The sequence below is a fragment of the Petaurus breviceps genome, unplaced genomic scaffold, assembly GCF_028583685.1.
Source record: "Petaurus breviceps papuanus isolate PSGF00001 unplaced genomic scaffold, PetGlider_PUasm1.0 185, whole genome shotgun sequence".
In the NCBI taxonomy this organism is placed as follows: Eukaryota; Metazoa; Chordata; class Mammalia; order Diprotodontia; family Petauridae; genus Petaurus; species Petaurus breviceps.
Window position 1 is genome coordinate 22,257,390 of NW_027185797.1, and position 17,370 is coordinate 22,274,759.

The 17,370-nt window shown below is 40.4% G+C and overlaps 1 protein-coding gene across 1 annotated transcript in view; it reads right to left on the reverse strand.

Annotated features, from left to right (window-relative positions):
- Positions 1–3,364: 3,364 nt before the first annotated feature.
- GADL1 (glutamate decarboxylase like 1) overlaps positions 3,365–17,370 on the reverse strand; it is a 168,988-nt gene continuing 154,982 nt past the window's right edge. The window contains exon 14 of the mRNA XM_069088570.1: positions 3,365–6,418. Within this exon, the coding sequence (XP_068944671.1) occupies positions 6,245–6,418 (174 nt within the window). The 3' untranslated portion in view covers positions 3,365–6,244. The remainder of the gene's footprint in view (positions 6,419–17,370) is intronic.

Consider the following 17,370-nt stretch of genomic DNA (forward strand, 5'->3'; position numbering starts at 1 on the left):
TTTCTTTGTTTCTTTCTTTCTTTCTTTGTTTCTTTCTTTCTTTCTTTGTTTCTTTCTTTCTTTCTTTCTTTCTTTCTTTCTTTCTTTCTTTCTTTCTTTCTTTCTTTCTTTCTTTCTTTCTTTTTTACTTTTTGGGGGGCAATTGGGGTTAAGTGACTCGCCCAAGGTCACATGGCTATTTTTTTTTTTGTGTGTTAAGTGTCTGAGGCTGGATTTGAAGGCAGGTCCTCCTGACTCCAGGGCTGGGGCTTTATTCATTGCGCCACCTAGCCACCCCCCTCCCCATATTCTTTTATAAGGTTAAAAGCTGCACCTGGCTGATCCAACCTGATTTCTCATTAACACCTGTGCTTAACCCTGTCCTGTGAATTTCATTGTATATTTCTGTTCATGGCATGAGAGTGAAGGACAGCTGTGGAATCCACATAGGAGAGTGATCATAGGGTCATTGATGGAGAGATGCTGGTTGGTTGTTGTCCTTTGTACTCGAAGGGGACTAACATGACATCACTATGTCAGGGTCTAGGTAAAATGTGTTCATTTATGGCTGATCAGTTAAATATGAGCTCAGAAGGTTCTACCACAGGTTGGGAACAAAAAGTCCATGTGAACATTTGGAACGGAGATGTCTGTAAATTTGCACATCTCATGTTTCTCTTGAGCTACATCAGTTCTGCTTTGCTCATAGACCACAGTGCCTTCTTTGACATAGGCATGCCATTCTGGGCTGTCCTGTGCCAGTGTCTCCCATGTCCCATGAGACCATGAGACCTGGAGAGACCTGGAGAAATACAAGGGACATTTGAGGCCATCTAATACAACATTCTTATTTTACTGATGTAAAAACTGAGGCCAAGAGCGGTGAATTAGTTTACTCAAGGTCAAGTAGGTAGTAAGTGTCAGAGGGGGAAATGGAATCCTGCCTCTAAATCCAAGGGAGGGAGTGTATTCCAGGTTTGGGGCAGGTTGGACAAAGACATGAATATGGGATACTGTGGACAGGGAACAGCAAGGAGATAAGTGTGGCTGTGTGACCTTGAGTAAGTGAGTTCCTTCTTCTGTTTCTTCCTATAAATGACAATGTGGTTGGATGAAGTCCCATCCGTGACCTAAAGAGTATTGAGTTTCTCAGTCTGTACTAGGGTTTTACCTAGTCCTTATAGTATAATATCATCTAAGGCTTAAATACCAACAACTAGATTTAACCAAGTTAGAGCAGGAAGTTTCATAGAATATTCTCTGCAATAAGGAAAAATAACATTAGTAGCATTACAAATGGCATACATTGGTTTTCTAATTACCTGTCTTTAACAAGACAGCACCGTGCACGAGCAGTAATGCTGTTGACCTAGTTTTCCTTCCTTTCTTCTTCATCTGAATAGCACATTTTGGGGGCAGATCTCTATCAATCTTATATGCATATTTTAAAGCATTCTTTTATTCTAAGATGTCTCCAATTCTCTTGTCTATTTCACATCCCCAAATTGCCAATTACTTGTCAGGGACTGCTGCAAATTGTAGCCTGTCAGGATGGTAGGGGGAAGAATTGGAAAATCCAGTATACAAGTCTAAATAGTGTAGGATTTAACGCTGAATAGACAAATTCAGATGAGAAGTCTGCTCTGGAAGACGCTTTAAAATTGTCCCTATTTACTCCTCTGGGATCATGATTGCTGAGCGAGCGGCAGATGGGGAGTGAGGCACAATTTCCACCTGTCAGAAAAAATTAATAGTCTTTCAGGTGCTGCCTCATGCCTGTGTGTCGGTGTTATAATACGATATTCTCCCCCATGCTAAGCTGCTTCCTGATCCCAGATAGTTCTGCAATAAAAAAAAAAAAGTTATGTATTGGGAGCTCCAATAGAAATTCAAAAGCTGTTTGGTTTAGTCACATCTCATAATCATTGAAAAGAAAATGGGCAATGGCATGCTAGATGACACTCTTTCCAAGGAGGACATAAGTGACACATTAACTCTTTCGTTCCCAACCTCCTTCTTAATTCTTTTTGACTTAAAAATCACAGTCAGTTTCCAGGTTGGACCTTTCCACTTAGTGCCTCAAGTCTGGTGGTGGCTGCTCCGAATGCTCCTTGGGGAGGAGATGGAATCAGTGAAATTTCGAGTAACTGCTGCTTTTCCTTCTACCTAAGATCTTCAAGAGGGATGACTGCTTCTAGGGGGCCCATGCTCTTGCTGCTGAATTTCCCCATCTTCCACCTTATATTTCAGAAAGATTAGAGTAAAAAGATTCTAGAACTTGAAGGGTCCTTGATTCAATTCATTAAGGTCCATGGTGTTGGGGATATAGACAAAAAAATGAAACAATCTCTGCCCTCAAAGTGACATTCCACTACCCACAAGGGAAACGTTACTTAGACAGATAAGCAAAACTAGGGCGGTCAGGAAAGCCCACCTGTAAGAGGTATCACTTGAGTTGAACCTTACAAGCAACTAGAGATTATAAGAGATGAGGAAAGAGAATATTCCAAAGTTGGGGATGTAATCTGTGTAAAGTCGTAGAAATGGGAGATGGAATGTGGGGATCATCTATTAATCAATAAATCAATCATCAATAAACATTTATTAAAGCACCTACCTACTATGTACCAGGCACTGTGCTAAGTGCTGGGGATACAAAAAGAGCAAAAGACAGTCCCTGCCCTCAAGGAACAGTCTACTGGGGGATAACACACAGCTATATACGTGATAAATAAATAGGAATTCATTAGCAGAGGAAAGGTGCTGGAATTAAGAGAGATTGGGAAAAACTTCCTATAGAAGACAGGGTTTTAGTTGAGACTTAAATGAAGCCGGACAAGTCAATAGTCAGAATGGAGGGGGGGGGGACAGTGTTCCAGGCATGGGAGATAATCAGGGACAATGTGTGGAGCCCAGGGATGGAGTGTCTTGTCTGTGGAACAGCCAGGAGGCCCGTGTCATTGGTTTGAAGAGTACAAGAAGGGGAATACGATGTAAGAATGGTAGGAAAGGTCTGGGTTATGAAGGTCCTTGAATGCCAAGCAGAAAATTTTGTATGTGCTCCTGGAGGCTATAGGGAGCCATTGGAAGTTATTGGAGAGAGGAGGAACACGTAAGTGACATGGTCAGGCCAGCTTTAGGAAAATCACTTTAGTGGTTGAATTGAGAATGGATTGGAATGGGAGGGACCGGTGGCAGACAGTCCCCCCAGCAGGATAGTTCAACTCCTTTATTTTGCAGATGAAGCAACTGATTTCCAGACATACTTTTTCATGATGATAGTGCTAAGAAATGGCAAATTGGAACTGGAACCCAGGTCTATGGACAGCCAGGTCAGCACTTCCCCTGCTACACCCCAGATAAAAGACAAACACATAATTCATTTCTCTTCTTTAATTTTATTCAAATCATCAACTACAAGATAAGCAGTCTCTTGTCTCTACTGCTAAAATGGAAGCCTAGTCCAGGAGGGACATTATACTATATAAACATTGTCATTAGTGAACAGTAAATGACAGGGGGAAAAAGTCAAGTCAAATGAGAAATTTATGCTCTAATATTCATTTTTGCATCATGAGGGTACCAATGTAGATTTCATGAACTGTGCAGACTTAAAAAAAATCGCTTTTGCTGTTGTTTAGACAAAAACAACTAGAAGCAGCAACATCATTGCATAGCTAGTAAGCATCTATAAAACTTAGAGGCATGTTGGTAAACATACCTTAACCACCCTGACATAATGGAAACATAAGACAGAAACAAGATGCTAAAATGAAAACAGAGTAGCGATAAACATTAAACGAGAAATTCTTGATGTCAATCGTTGGATATTAAAAGCCTACACTGCTTTGGATAAGGCTGTCCTATTAACATTATGAATACATTTTTAACTAAGCCCCACAATAAAGCCACAAACCCTATCTGTCAATTTGTCTGACCAATCAACCATTGATAACCTAGTTCCTAAGTAACTCATTGCCCCCAGGAATATCGTTTCACCTAATAGAGTCAATTAGTATTAGGGGGAGTATGCCTGCATAATTTTTGTCTTAAGGAAAAGAAACAGAATAAGGAAAACTCTAATACTTTTACATCTTTTAATCCTTAAACCTTTGGTGCATCTGTAGCCCAGGTCTATGAAAAAAAAATTAGGAATATAATTCCAATATAGCCAATATACCTAGAAGATAGCTATACAGGGCTTCCTATGGCGAACTATGTATCTAAGGGGCCTAATTCTGTCCAGTCCTTTATCAAGTAAAACTTCTAAAGAAAGGTAGAATTAGGTTCATAGATGGGAACAAGATAATCCACTCCCAGGAACGACTGTGAAGGTGTTTTAGGACGTTGGTGAAGAGCCCCTATTTTTGTTTTTATCCATCATCTTGAGACCTCAATAAATCACTGGCATTTTGGAGCTCATAAATGGGAATGTTATACAACACTGGACATGTCAATTGAAGGCATTAAAGCACTTTGTCTAGAAACAATTTTAAGTACTCAAGAAGTGAAAGAGAAAAGAATGCGCTGGTCATTGCTACCTCGATAAACAAACTCAGGGCAAACAAGAAAACTTCTGATTTCAGCTTTACAGTTAGTCACAGTGTAGGAGAATGAACAATAAATACTACATGACCACATCCTTTAGCTTGCTCTTCAGCCTTCACCAAAGCACACCATGATTATTTCAAAGCAAAACAGTCCACAAAAACAAGAGAAAGAATGACCAGGAAGATAACAATTCATACAACCCCTTTTGTAGGTAGCAGGATAATTTGCTAAAATGGCGGTCTCATTCAAGAGGGCCATGTATCAATAGAATAAAAGCTCTTTGAGATAAAAAAATAGATGCATTTTTTAAAAAACATTTTTTGTTCCCAGCACTTTGCCCAGTACCTAGCATATAGGAGGCCCTTAATAAATCCTTGGCAAAAGAATGGATGGAACCTAGTATAACCATGTTATTGGTAAATGATTGAAACAAAATCAACCATTGTGAGTACATGGTCTTGGGGATTAATGAAAGTCTATTCTTACCTTCATTTTAGTTGCTTCCGCATAGGTGATGATCCTTATTTAATCTCATGACCAAGTTTTTAACTTTTGAGGCCTAGATTGGGCCTACTCTCTCCTTCCTATCTAGAGTGAGAGTCAGTGTGGAAAGACTGCTGGCATTAGAGTCAGGAGACCTGGGTTAAAACTCTAGTTGTGAATTTACTGTGACTTTTCCACTCTGAACCTCTGTTTCCTCATCTGTAAAATGGAGACAATAATATTTGTACTACCAAGCTCAAAGTGTTTCATAAGCATTAAAACACGTTATAAATGTGAGTTATCAGTATCATGTGTTAAGTGGAGCTTGTCCTCCAAAGGGAGGGAGATAAATATTGTCTAATCAGGCTCTGTGTCTTATGGTGGTGGAAGCAAATTCATACCTGGGGGTTAAGTCAAAACAAAACAGGACTCAGAGCAAAACAAGAATGTGGTCCAGAAGACTAGGATGAAAGAACATTCTCGGGGCTGTTAATCTTTGATGGAAAAAGGAAAACACAACTTAATAACAAATATATACCCTATTAAGTAATTTGAGGGTTTAAAAAAAACCTACAGGTAGACTAGAACAGATCAGTGCCATGTTAAATTCCAATCATTTGCCACAATCAGTCCACATAAAAAGTTATCTCTTTTATATAAATATCTTGCATCATTCCTCTTTTTAAAAATAGTTTTAACATGCTTCTAGGGCCACCAAAGATCTAGGTGAGAGCTCTCTGTGCAGAGCCTAACTGCTGGGGGAAGGTGCAAGGTCAGACTCGTGGCTGGACAATGCCCAACTCATCTCTCAACCATTCCCTAAATTGTTCATGTGAATCTTTTGTGATTATAATTGTTAAGCATAAGACCCATAATTCTTATGGTTAGGAGCCTTATGGATCCTTTAAAGAGGGAATGGCTGTCTGCTTAATCCCCAGGGCCCTTTCTCTACCCCACCCTCCAAGAGAACTCTTCCCAGACAACTGTCCTAGAGAAGGTGTCTGAACTATAACAGCAGCAGTGATGATATTTTCATGATTCTGTTGCCCTTGCTTTTCCAGACTTTGGAGGCACTTTTAAGAGTACACTAAGCAATTTAATTTTAAAGTGATGCTAGCATTTCCTAATGAGCATCTGAAAAAGAGCATGTCTATAACAAGGCCCCAGATGTTCTTGATTGGGAAGTTTCTGCTTGGTGGGATTTGTGCTCTGGGGCCTTCCTGAGCAATGGCTACATGTCTCTACCTAGGAGGTCAATCTCATCGAGGAGGAAGTCCATGTCCTCACGGCTGACTTGGGGGCTTATCACCACCTGGCGGAAGAAGTTGACTTTGCCCTGGTGTGGCTGGTAGCCCAGCATCATGCTGCCCTTCTTCATCATCCTCTCTTTAATGGCGGGCGCAACCTGAAGGATCAAGGAGGGAGAAAACAGTAAAGCAAACAGGTTATAGTTAGACACTTCTCATCACTGGACCAGCATTTTTTGGGTGCCTACCCTGGGCAGACCACTTTCCTCCATGTTTTCTGGACATTTAAAGAAAAAAGAAAGACACAATTCCTACTTTTCAGTTGCTTCTCCTATACCCACAAAATCATACTTTGGAAAGAATCTTTTAAATAAGTGTTTTTTTTAAAGCAATTGGGGTTAAGTAACTTGCTCAAGGTTACATGGCCAGGTGTTTCTGGGTGGGTGTTAAGTGTCTGAGCCCGGATTCAATCCCCAGGTCATCCCAACACTGGAGCCGGTGCTCTTACTCGCTGTGCTACCTGGCCGCCCCCTGAATAAGTACTTTTAAAGAATGTATTTTAAAAAGTCATTTTGATCAATTTAAAATGGATGAGGTATGGCTAGATAAGTTTCTATGAGAACAATCTGGGAGTTTTAGGGGAGTCAACATGAACCAACGATGTGAAATGATAGTGAGAAAAAGTTAAGGTGATCACAGGCTACAGCGAGAGATGCTTCTGCTGTTCTCTGCCTCAATCAGACCGTGTCTAGAGCATTGTTTTCTGTTGTGGGCACTACATTTTAGGAAGAACATTGACAAGCTATAGAGTGTCCAGGGCAGGTGACCTGGATGGTAAAGAAATCATGACATATTAGGATGAGTCAAGGGAATGAGGGATATTTAGCCCAGAGAAGAATGAATTGTTAAGGAAATACATTTGATAATGGCTTTTACAAAGTGCTCTAACTTGGCAAAGCATATTAACTCATTTGATCATTGCAACAATCCTGAAGTGTTATAATTATTCCTACTTTACAGATGAGGAGCCGGGGCAGAGAGCGGATCAAGTGACTTGCTCAGGGTCTCATTGCTAGTGAAGATTAGAAGCAAGATATGGACTCAGGTCTCCCTGATTCTAACCCCTTCTCTCTATTCACTGTGCCATCTGGCTAGTGAAGTACTGAAGATGTTCTAGGCACCATGATAAATGCTGAGGATACAAATACAGATAAGCAAGACAGGTCCTGCCCTCAAAGAGCTTACGTTCTAATATGGGAAGACAATACATGTATATGTGTGTTTGCATGTGTATACACACACATACATATATAGTAGCCAAGGAAAGGTTGGCAAGGGTCAGCAAGTGTTGGTGCCTACCATGTTTTGAACATTGTGCTAAATGGTTCTTGACCTCAAGAAGCTCATAGATTAATGAGAAGGGCATCATGCAAGTATATATGCCTATATAAAATATAAACAGTACAAATGGAAGGCAATTCTGAAGGTCTTTTTTGTAGCGTTATTTGGGTCAATGTTCTTAAAGTAGCAAGGGGGAGCCGGTAGTGACAGTTAGCCATGGATTAGCTTGATGTGTCTGGGTCCTCCTTAATATGGTGAATCTTTACCAATCAGAAGCCCAGCGCCCTATGGTGGGAGATTGGGTTGTTCAGCTGTAGGTAGAGGTCAGAGTGTATGAGGAGGGCAACATGAATGGGGTCTGAGAAGAAGGAAGATTTAGGAGAGGTAGAATTATTTTCAAGTATCTATCTGAAGAGCTACCATGTAGAAGTGAAAACATTTGACTTAGTTTTCAAGCAGGAAATACATGGCAGCCAAGGTCAACATTCAGTTAGGACATAAACTTGTTTCTAAAGTCTTTTGGAGAAGAATAATGTAAAATCATGAGTAATGAGGAATGGAGACTAAATCTCCTGTAAAGAAAGCTTGACAAGAGAACCAGCTAGAGGGCATTTAAGGATACAGATGGAAAGAAAACAATAAACACGTGAAAAATGGAAAAGATCTCAAATATTTTTGTAGCTAAGTCTTTTCACTATCAAGAACTCATCCAACCATATTTGGACTCTACCACTGAAGTCCTGGATGTACTCACAGATATGGCATTGAAAAGAACAAAGAGAGCAAAAGTATCTAAACTAGACTAAATGTGCACAGGGGGAAATGTGAGGATATTGATGGCTCAGTTCCCAAGGTTTCTTTAACTAGGGAAGATGCCAAAGGTGTATGTGTGGGAAATTGAAGACTTTATTACTATAAAAAGGGCATCAATGACTACCAACCTATGTGCCAATTTTTCCATATATATAATATGAGAATAATCTGTTCACAGATTAAGGGATCTTTACTTAGCTATTCGAAGGAAATAGGCAGAACTTCACAAGGAATATGCCACACTATAGACCAAATCAAAAGGGGTAAAGAATATGTGATTCCACTCTGCTTATCGTTTGGTGACTATAAAAACTCATCTTATTGAGCATAGTGAAGTGCTTCTATAAACACTCGCTTCTAACAATGATATCCCACTCGTATGTGATAATTATGTATGTTTCTTTGAAAGGCACAATGACATGTCCTTGTTCAACAACTCTCTGACTACTGATATTAGACAAGGCATAAAATGAAGAGATGTATGCTCCCCAAAGCATAAACTCATCGAAGATGATCACCATGATCATGGAGGTGAACCAAGGTAGAGTAACTACCTACCAATAATGGTGAGGTAATGCAAGCCTCCTGGATGAGATCTATAATGACTCAAATGAGTTTAGTGTAACTATCCATCCAGAAAAAACCAATTGGATGAAAAATGGCTATTGTCTAGACAGATGCTCACAATGATGAGATTATAGATCCATGGAAGTTAAATGTACACACACACACACACACACACACACACACACACACACACATGATGAGAGGAAGCTTCCATGTTACTTTTTAGAAGATATCCTCCATTGGTAAATGAATGGAGCAGTCACCATTTAATACAAGCTCCCTTGGTCTATATAAATTTATATCATGTTCCAATAAAGGAAGAGACACCAAAATTAAAATTGAGGTCACAAAAAGTGAAGAGTGAAACAAGCAAATCTCTTTGGCATTATTATTTCTACCAGGCACCCACATGATAAAGGTCTCACCAGACAATCCCCAGGCCATTCATTCAGAAGCAAGTGTTTCACGGTGACATGGTATTTTTAACAAACTGCTATGCCCTTCAAAGCTCTGAGCCCACATCACTGTTATGGATGCTGTAAATGTCCCTGGCTTATAGTCAATTTTGCATTCAAAGTGGGCATATTCTTGGCTCCAGCCTAATTTGCTTTAGCCTATTCCTGTTTGTCTTTTCTATGAACCTACCTTCTCAGAAACTGTTGTTTTTTTTTTTTACCTTATTCCAAGAGTCTCAGCATTTTAATTACAGTCCACAATATGTCCACACTACGAAATGAGTTCATTATCATAATGAATAGTGTCAGTTATAATTTTTCTTGTAAACAAAAAAGGAAGATTTCATCTGAGAATTGAAACAAAAAAATAAAAAGAGAGAAGGAGAGAGGGAGAGAAGGGGAGAGATAGGGGGGAGGGAGTGAGAGAAGAGAGAGGGAAAGAGAAAGAAGAGAGGGAGAAGTAAAGGTGATAGTGGAATGATGGGAATTGGATGCTTCAATAAAAGGGGATGGTATCATAGATGAATAGACAGACAGACAGACAGACAGAATATTTATTAAGCAATTATCACATGCCAGATACTGTGCTCAGTACTGAGAACACAAATACAAGAATATAAGGCTGTTTACTTCCTCCAGGCTTTCCCATCTCCAATCCATCCTACAGCTGTCTTATTGTACCGCTTCCCTGCTCAAAACAGCCTTTACACAATGGAAGGGTTTCCTAGTGCCACTCCCATGTCAATGTAGTGGAAAGAGAGTGGGGGAAGAGAAACAGGGCATGGGTTCAAATTTACTCTGCCATTTGTGACCTGTGTGACCTTTCACAAGTCATTTTGCCCATTCTGGCTTCAGGCCCTTTGGAAACCTGTATAACTCTTGAAAAATGCAGTTCTCTATGGACATGTCAGTATTTGAGCCCAGGTCTTCTGTCCACAGAAGTTCCCAAACTTGTTTAGCCTACTACCCCCTTTCAAAAAAAATTTTTTTTAAAGCAATTGGGGTTAAGTAATTTGCTCAAGGTTACACAGCCAGTTATTTCTGGGTGTGGTGCTGAGTATCTGAGCCCGGATTTGATCGAGGTCATCCCGACACTGGAGCTGGTGCTCTTACTCGCTGAGCCACCTGGCCGCCCCTAAGCAATTGGGGTTAAGTAACTTGCTCAAGGTTACACGGCCAGGTGTTTCTGGGTGGGTGCTAAGTGTCTGAGCCTGGGATTCGATCTCCAGGTCTTCTCAACACTGAAGCCAGTGCTCTTACTCGCTGTGCTACCTGGCCGCCCCCCCCAAAAAAAATTTTTTTTAATGATTCAGTGCTTCCCTGGAAATCTACTTTTTAAAAAAATTTGCATAATTTAAAATATGTACATATGTGTACATACATACATATGCATATTTTAAGTTATGCATCTTAAATTTAATGATTTATTGTAACATTTGTTGGGTTTTTCTGTATTGAAATTTTTATGATGCAATATTGCATAAACAAGTCATTACATGCACATATTCCTGCTGATGCATGCTGGACTTCCCAACAATGCATCACACATTTGCCTGCTAACACTTGCTTGTTAAGACCTGTCAGAGGACTTGACCATTGATCAATTATAATTTGCATTTTGTGTGTTTATTTGGAAAATAATATTAATCACTATGACCTTAACTCTATTACACAACACATAAAACATGTATGAAGTTTTTCAAAATTTTCTTATCTTTTCTTCTTTCCTTATGCTTGCACCACCCCATTATTTTTATTCAATGTCCCCCAGTTGCACCTGAGGCTACTACTTCCTCTTCCTCCCCATTGTTCCAGCATCCCCCATGGGGTGATATTTGGAAAATTATTTACTCCATCTAGTCCATCATTGTCTTAGAAAGGCAAGGGGATTTCCATTGCGTTTTTAACAAACGTTGGGAAAGTGATTCCCATTTTTTTATCCATTGGTTTACTTAATGAAAATTTACCTCTACCCCTCAATTAATTCATAGCACCTTTAACATAGCGCCCTGTACTGTAAGCTCTCAATAAATGTTAGTCAAATTGCTGTTGAGTTCAGAGCACCATAAATGGAGTTGGAAAGGTTATAATCTAATTGGGAAGATAAACAACACGTAAGCAAATCAGGGACAGGATCCCAGAATCTCAGAGACTGTCTGGTCTAAGTTGATAAAGAATTCCCTCCATAACACGGTGAACAAGGCATCTGCTTAAAATTTGCCAGGGATGGGAGAGAATACATTCCTCAGAGCACCATGCTAGATGCTGGAAGAGATGCCCAAGTATAGATGAAACCTAGTCTCTGCCTTCATGGAGCTTACAGTCAAGTACAGGAAGCTTATACATGTGGGTGAACACATGGATATGTGGGTGCTGGATGTTGCTGGGGAAAGGCAATTGCAGAGGGAGGACAGTGGTCAAAATATTTCAGTGAGGAGGATGAAAAATCATAATCCTCACAGAAACAATTGAATTCAATAAATATTTAAAATTTTATTTTATTTTTAATTTATGGAATAAACAAGCATTTCTATAAGCTAATATAATAAAAAATATGACTGCACATGAAACTGCAAATCTATTATGTATAACTTGCTATTACTTTGAAATGTATATTAAAGTTATCATGTAAATTTCTTTTCTTTTCTTCCTTCCCCTACCACCCTGCCCTAGAGATGGCTACCATTAGACACAAGTGTGTGTGTGTATATGTGTGTTTGTGTAAAATCATTCTGTACATACTTTTATTTATCAGATCCTTCTCTGGATGCAGATAGTGTCTTCCTTGATGTGTCCTTTGTAGTTAATTTGGGTATTTATAAGAGTCAAAATGACTTTTATTAAGCACGTGCTAGGAAGAAGGTAAGAGGCAGCATTGCTTAATGAGTAGACCTGGGTTCGAATCCTTCAGACTCTTACTAATTGTTCAATCATGGGCAAGTAAATTCTCCTCTCTAGATCTCAGTTTCTTCATCTATGAAATGATGGGATTGGACTTGAGGGTTTCTAAGGTCCTTTTAAGTTGTAAATCTAGGATTCTATCATCAGCATTGCAGGGAGTTGCCACATTGGAAAAAAAAGCTCCCTACACTGATGGAAATCACCGGCAAGGGTGGGTGGGAGAACCCTAGGCACCGGGGATATAGAAAACAAGAATGAGACAATTCCTACCTACAAGGAGGTTATAGGATGCATGCAGGCACCTATTTTTTACATGATCAAAAAAGGTGTTGGATACAGCAAAGTTTTTAGGCCAATTAGAGCATGAGGAAGCTCAATATCTTTGTACTTGCCAATAATAAAGGATCTTTACATAATAATAAATTTAGAGAAAGTCAGAGGCCTTAGTAGTTATCTAGTCCACCCCCCCCCCACTCCCATCACCAGTTCATAGATGAAGTGAGGTTCAGAGAGCCTCCCACCAGTCCAAACTCACACAGGTAGTAAATGGGGCTTTCCATTCAGAAAACATGCGGGCCAGCTCATGGGGAGACAACTTGGAACATCTTTCCCCCCTAATTAAAATGTTTATTTTAGCTGACAACAATATTAGATCACACTTGTACCAGAAGCCGTATTCATACAAGAAAGGCATCTGTAGGTACAAATGAGACGCATACCCCCGAATCTAGCCCTCCACGGAGCGTTTGGAGCCTGAGAAAGCAATTTGGCAGGAATGAGATTGCTTTTCCACCTCGCCAATTACTCTATGCCTGGTTTTCCTTCAAATTGTAAATCAAATTCTTCTTGTGTACTTCAGGGGACAGGTCCCCGCATTTTGAGTGGAGAAAGTTGCTGACACCCCCGTGAGATGGCTCAGTGTCTTCATCCATGCTTCTCCATTGTTTTCTCCAGGGTTATAATTTGTAAAAGTCAGACTCCGGCAATAACTGTGCCCTTGCCAAAAGCATCCTGTCGCCTCCCGAGGGAGTCCCACCCCGTGTATACCAAGTTTCATTTAACTTCTAAAGCTGCTTAAATCTGCAAAAAAAAAAAAAGTCTCCGAGTAAGAAAGAGTCGTTGACAGTGAGTAAATGGCTAAGCAGTAACCTGACCAACTCATGCTTTTGGGGACAGACACCATTAAGACAGATATCTAAGAATACAAATGATGAGATAGACCGTTCTTCATGGGGTGCCTGTGAGCTTCACATAGGACTCTGTCCTATATATCTACATCTATGTTATATGATAGATTATAACTATGTAATGCCTAATCTGGATTAGATCTAAAGTTGGAAGAGACCTTGAGAAGGTCTTCATGCTGAAGACCTCCATTTTACAGATGAAGAAAGTAAGAAATAGAATTGAAGTGACTTAACCAAAGGCACACAGAGAATCCTTGCTCTAGAGTTGGAAGGGACCTTAGAGAGTCTTTTGTCCAACCCCTTCATTTTACAAAGGAAGAAACTGAGGGCAAGGGAGGCTGAGTGGCTTGTCTGGTCGTTTACTCATAGTCATTAGTGAAAAAAGTGGCATTCGAACCCACAGCCCTCTGGTTTCCAATCCACCATATTGCCTCCCAACGTCAGAGTTAGGATTCCAGCCAGATTTCCTCACTGTAGACCTCCTGGCTGTAAGTTTAAATGTTTTCTGTGTGATTCCATGGTGTCTCCTTTTGTAACCAGGAGGAATTCTGGAATGTTACCATTGCTGTTATTGAGGTTACTGTAGCCCAGGTGAGTTTATTCCCCTCATCCTCATTCCCATCCCTCAAATGAACTGGGCCCTCCAGCCAGCTAATCTTACTAGGAGGATTCTGGGAGTATCTCTGATCCTCCTGATTAAGATGATTCTCTGAGACCACTGGTTCAAACCTTCACCAGCGTGCCTCCTACCAAGATTGTTAGTTGAGAATAATTTTAATTGGTTGGCTTTAGGTAGCATTTGGAATAAGATGTCACAGAAAGAACAGTGAGTATCAAACCATTTCCCCAGAAAGCCTGCAATACAGTCTCGCACAAGCACATACAAAGTCTAGGGTGATATGGGCGCAGGCTTAGAGAGCAGGTGGCAAATAACCAGCTCAGGTTCTGGATGCAAGAAGTCACTCTTTAGGTGTGATCTAGTTTCTTTTCTGGGAACCCAATCTTTGGGTTGACTTCCAGTTAATCTTTGGCTCCCAATACACTTAAACTGTGCCCCCGCTGATCTGACAATGCAGCGAGAACTCTAAAGGCAAGATGGAATCTTCCCAATCTTTGAAGCTCCCAAGGTCCTCCTCCTGTGAATGGGGGAGCATGGGAAGGAGATCGGACCAAAGCTGAAGCCAAGGCCACTCCTTTCTCTATCTGGAGGAGGAGACACCACAACTAAGCAGATAAGAAAGCAGATAAGGACTTGGAGAAGCAGATTTAAGGGAAGGGCATTTCAGGTATGGAGCACAGACTGAAGGCAGGAAGGTGACAGATGAAAAGTGGATCCGGTTGACTAGACTGCAGAGCCCACAAAGGAAGCCAGGGAGGGACCTGAATGACAAATGAAAGAGGCTTTTAAACAGGTGATGACATCATCAGCTGGCAGGGGATGGGTGTGGGGTATGGCAGCGCACTCCTCTGATCTCCCCTTTGGGGGGAGTGGATTGTTTGAGCTTAGCGGTTCCGAATTGCAGTGGGGCTAAAGCCGATTGGCTGCCCACACTATAGCACCATTAGCAGGCTGTCCAAGAAGGCTGAAAGAGGCCTAAAAAGAGTTTCTGTACTTGCTGGACCAGAGAGTGACTACTGCCCTCTACCTGAATGACCTAAAGAGACCCAGTCCCAAAGGAAAAAAGATTCTTAAGGGGAGAGCTGAAGGGAGAACAGTTTGGAGAGTTTACATTTTATAGTGTTATATCCCACACAGTGCTTTGCACATAGTAAGAGCTCAATGAACATGTGAACAAGTGATTGAATTAATAAGATTCAAACACAGTCAGCACTTTGCTCTAGCACTCAAGATGACCATCTCTTTGTTTATATGACATAAATATTGAGCTTTCCTGATAACATCGCTATTTCATGTATAAATATATTTCCTTCATTAGTAAGTCTCATTTACTGGACCAGCTACAGCATGTATCTCTGGTAGAGAGAGGGAGGGAGGGAGACACACACAGAGACAGACAGACACAGAGAGAGATACACAGAGACAGACACAGAGAGAGACACACACACACACAGAAACAGCAACAGAGCGAGACAGACAGACAGAGGGTGAAAGGGAGAGGCAGAAAGAAAGAGAGAAATATTTCTCAGATATACAGGGAACTTAATTTATAAGAATGAAATTCATTTCCGAATTGATGTGTCCAAAGGATATGAATAGTTTTCAGTTGAAGAAATCAAAGCTACCTATAGTCACATGAAAAAATCATTATTGATTAAAGAATGTAAATTAAAACAACTCTGAGATACCATCCCATACCTATCAGAGTGGCTAATGACAAACAAGAAAAATGATAAATGCTGGAGGGGATGCAGGAAAACTGGAAAAGTAATGCACTGTTGACAGAGTTGTGAACTGATCTAACCATTCTGGAGAGCAATTTGGAATTATGGTTATAGAGCTATAAAACTATGCATACCCTTTGATTCACTAATACCACTGCTAGGTTTATATCCTGGGAGAGAGGGGGAGAAATGGAAAGGGAGAAACGAAGAGGGAGGGAGACACAGACAGAGACAGAGAGAGGCAGAGAGAGGAGAGAGACAGAGAAGGAGAGAGAGAGAGAGAGAGAGGGAGAGAGAGAGAGAGAGAGGGAGAGAGAGAGGAAGAGAAAAGAAGAGAAGAGAAGAGAAGAGAAGAGAAGAGAAGAGAAGAGAGGGGAGGAGAGGAAAAGAGAGAAGAGAGAGAACCTATTGGTACAAAAATATTTTTAGCATCTTTTTTTGTGGTGGGTAAGAATTGGAAATTGAGGGGATGACTATCAACTGGGGAATGACTGAACAAGTTGTGCTATACTATTGCAATGGAATATTATTGTGCTATAAGAAATGACAAGCAGGATGATTTCAGAAAACCCTGGATTTACATGAACTGCTACAAAGTGAGGTGATCAGAACCAGACCACTGCACACACTAACAGCAATATAATACAATGAAGAATTGTGAATGGTTTAGCTATTCTCAGCAATACAATGATCCAAGACAATCGCCAAGGACTCATGATAAAATATGCTATCAGCTTTCAGAGAAAGAAGTGATGTTGTCAGAATACAGACTGAAACATGCCATTTCTTTCTTTTCTTTTCTTCCTCTTTCTTTCTCTCTCTCTCTTTCTTTTCTTTCTTTCTTTTCTTTCTTCCTTCCTCTCTTCCTTTTTTTGATTGAGTCTTCTTGTATAAAATGACTAATATGAAAATGTATTTTATGTGATTGCACATGTATAACCTATATCAGAATGCTTATCATCTCAAGGAAGGAGAAAGGAAGGGAGGGATAGATTTTGGAACTCAAAACTTAAAAAAAAATCAGTGTTAAAATTGTTTTTATGGGTAATTGGGGAAGATAAAATATTATTACAAAAGACATAGAGAATGAGAGGGGGAGAGTGAGAGAAAGAAGAGACAGAGAAAAAAGAGGGATATGGAAAGAGGGAAAGAGAGAGTGAGGAAAGAGAGAAGAGAAGAAAGACAGAAAGAGAAAAAAGACAGAAACATTGAGAGAAAAGAGGAGAGAGATAGGTAGATAGAGGCAGAGAAAGACATATAGAGACAGAAAAATGGAGACAGGCAGAGGAAGAGAAAAAATATATATACGTTTATGTCTATCTATCTATAGAGAGACAGACAGACAGGTACAAAGAGACAGACAGAAAGACAGGAAGATGGAGGGAGAGGCAGACAGGAAGATGGAGGGAGAGGCAGACAGAGAGAGAGAGGAAGGGAGGGAGGGAGGAAGGAAGGAGGTACATATATATGCTTTTCCTTTTAGGAACCTAAACCAGGCCTGAG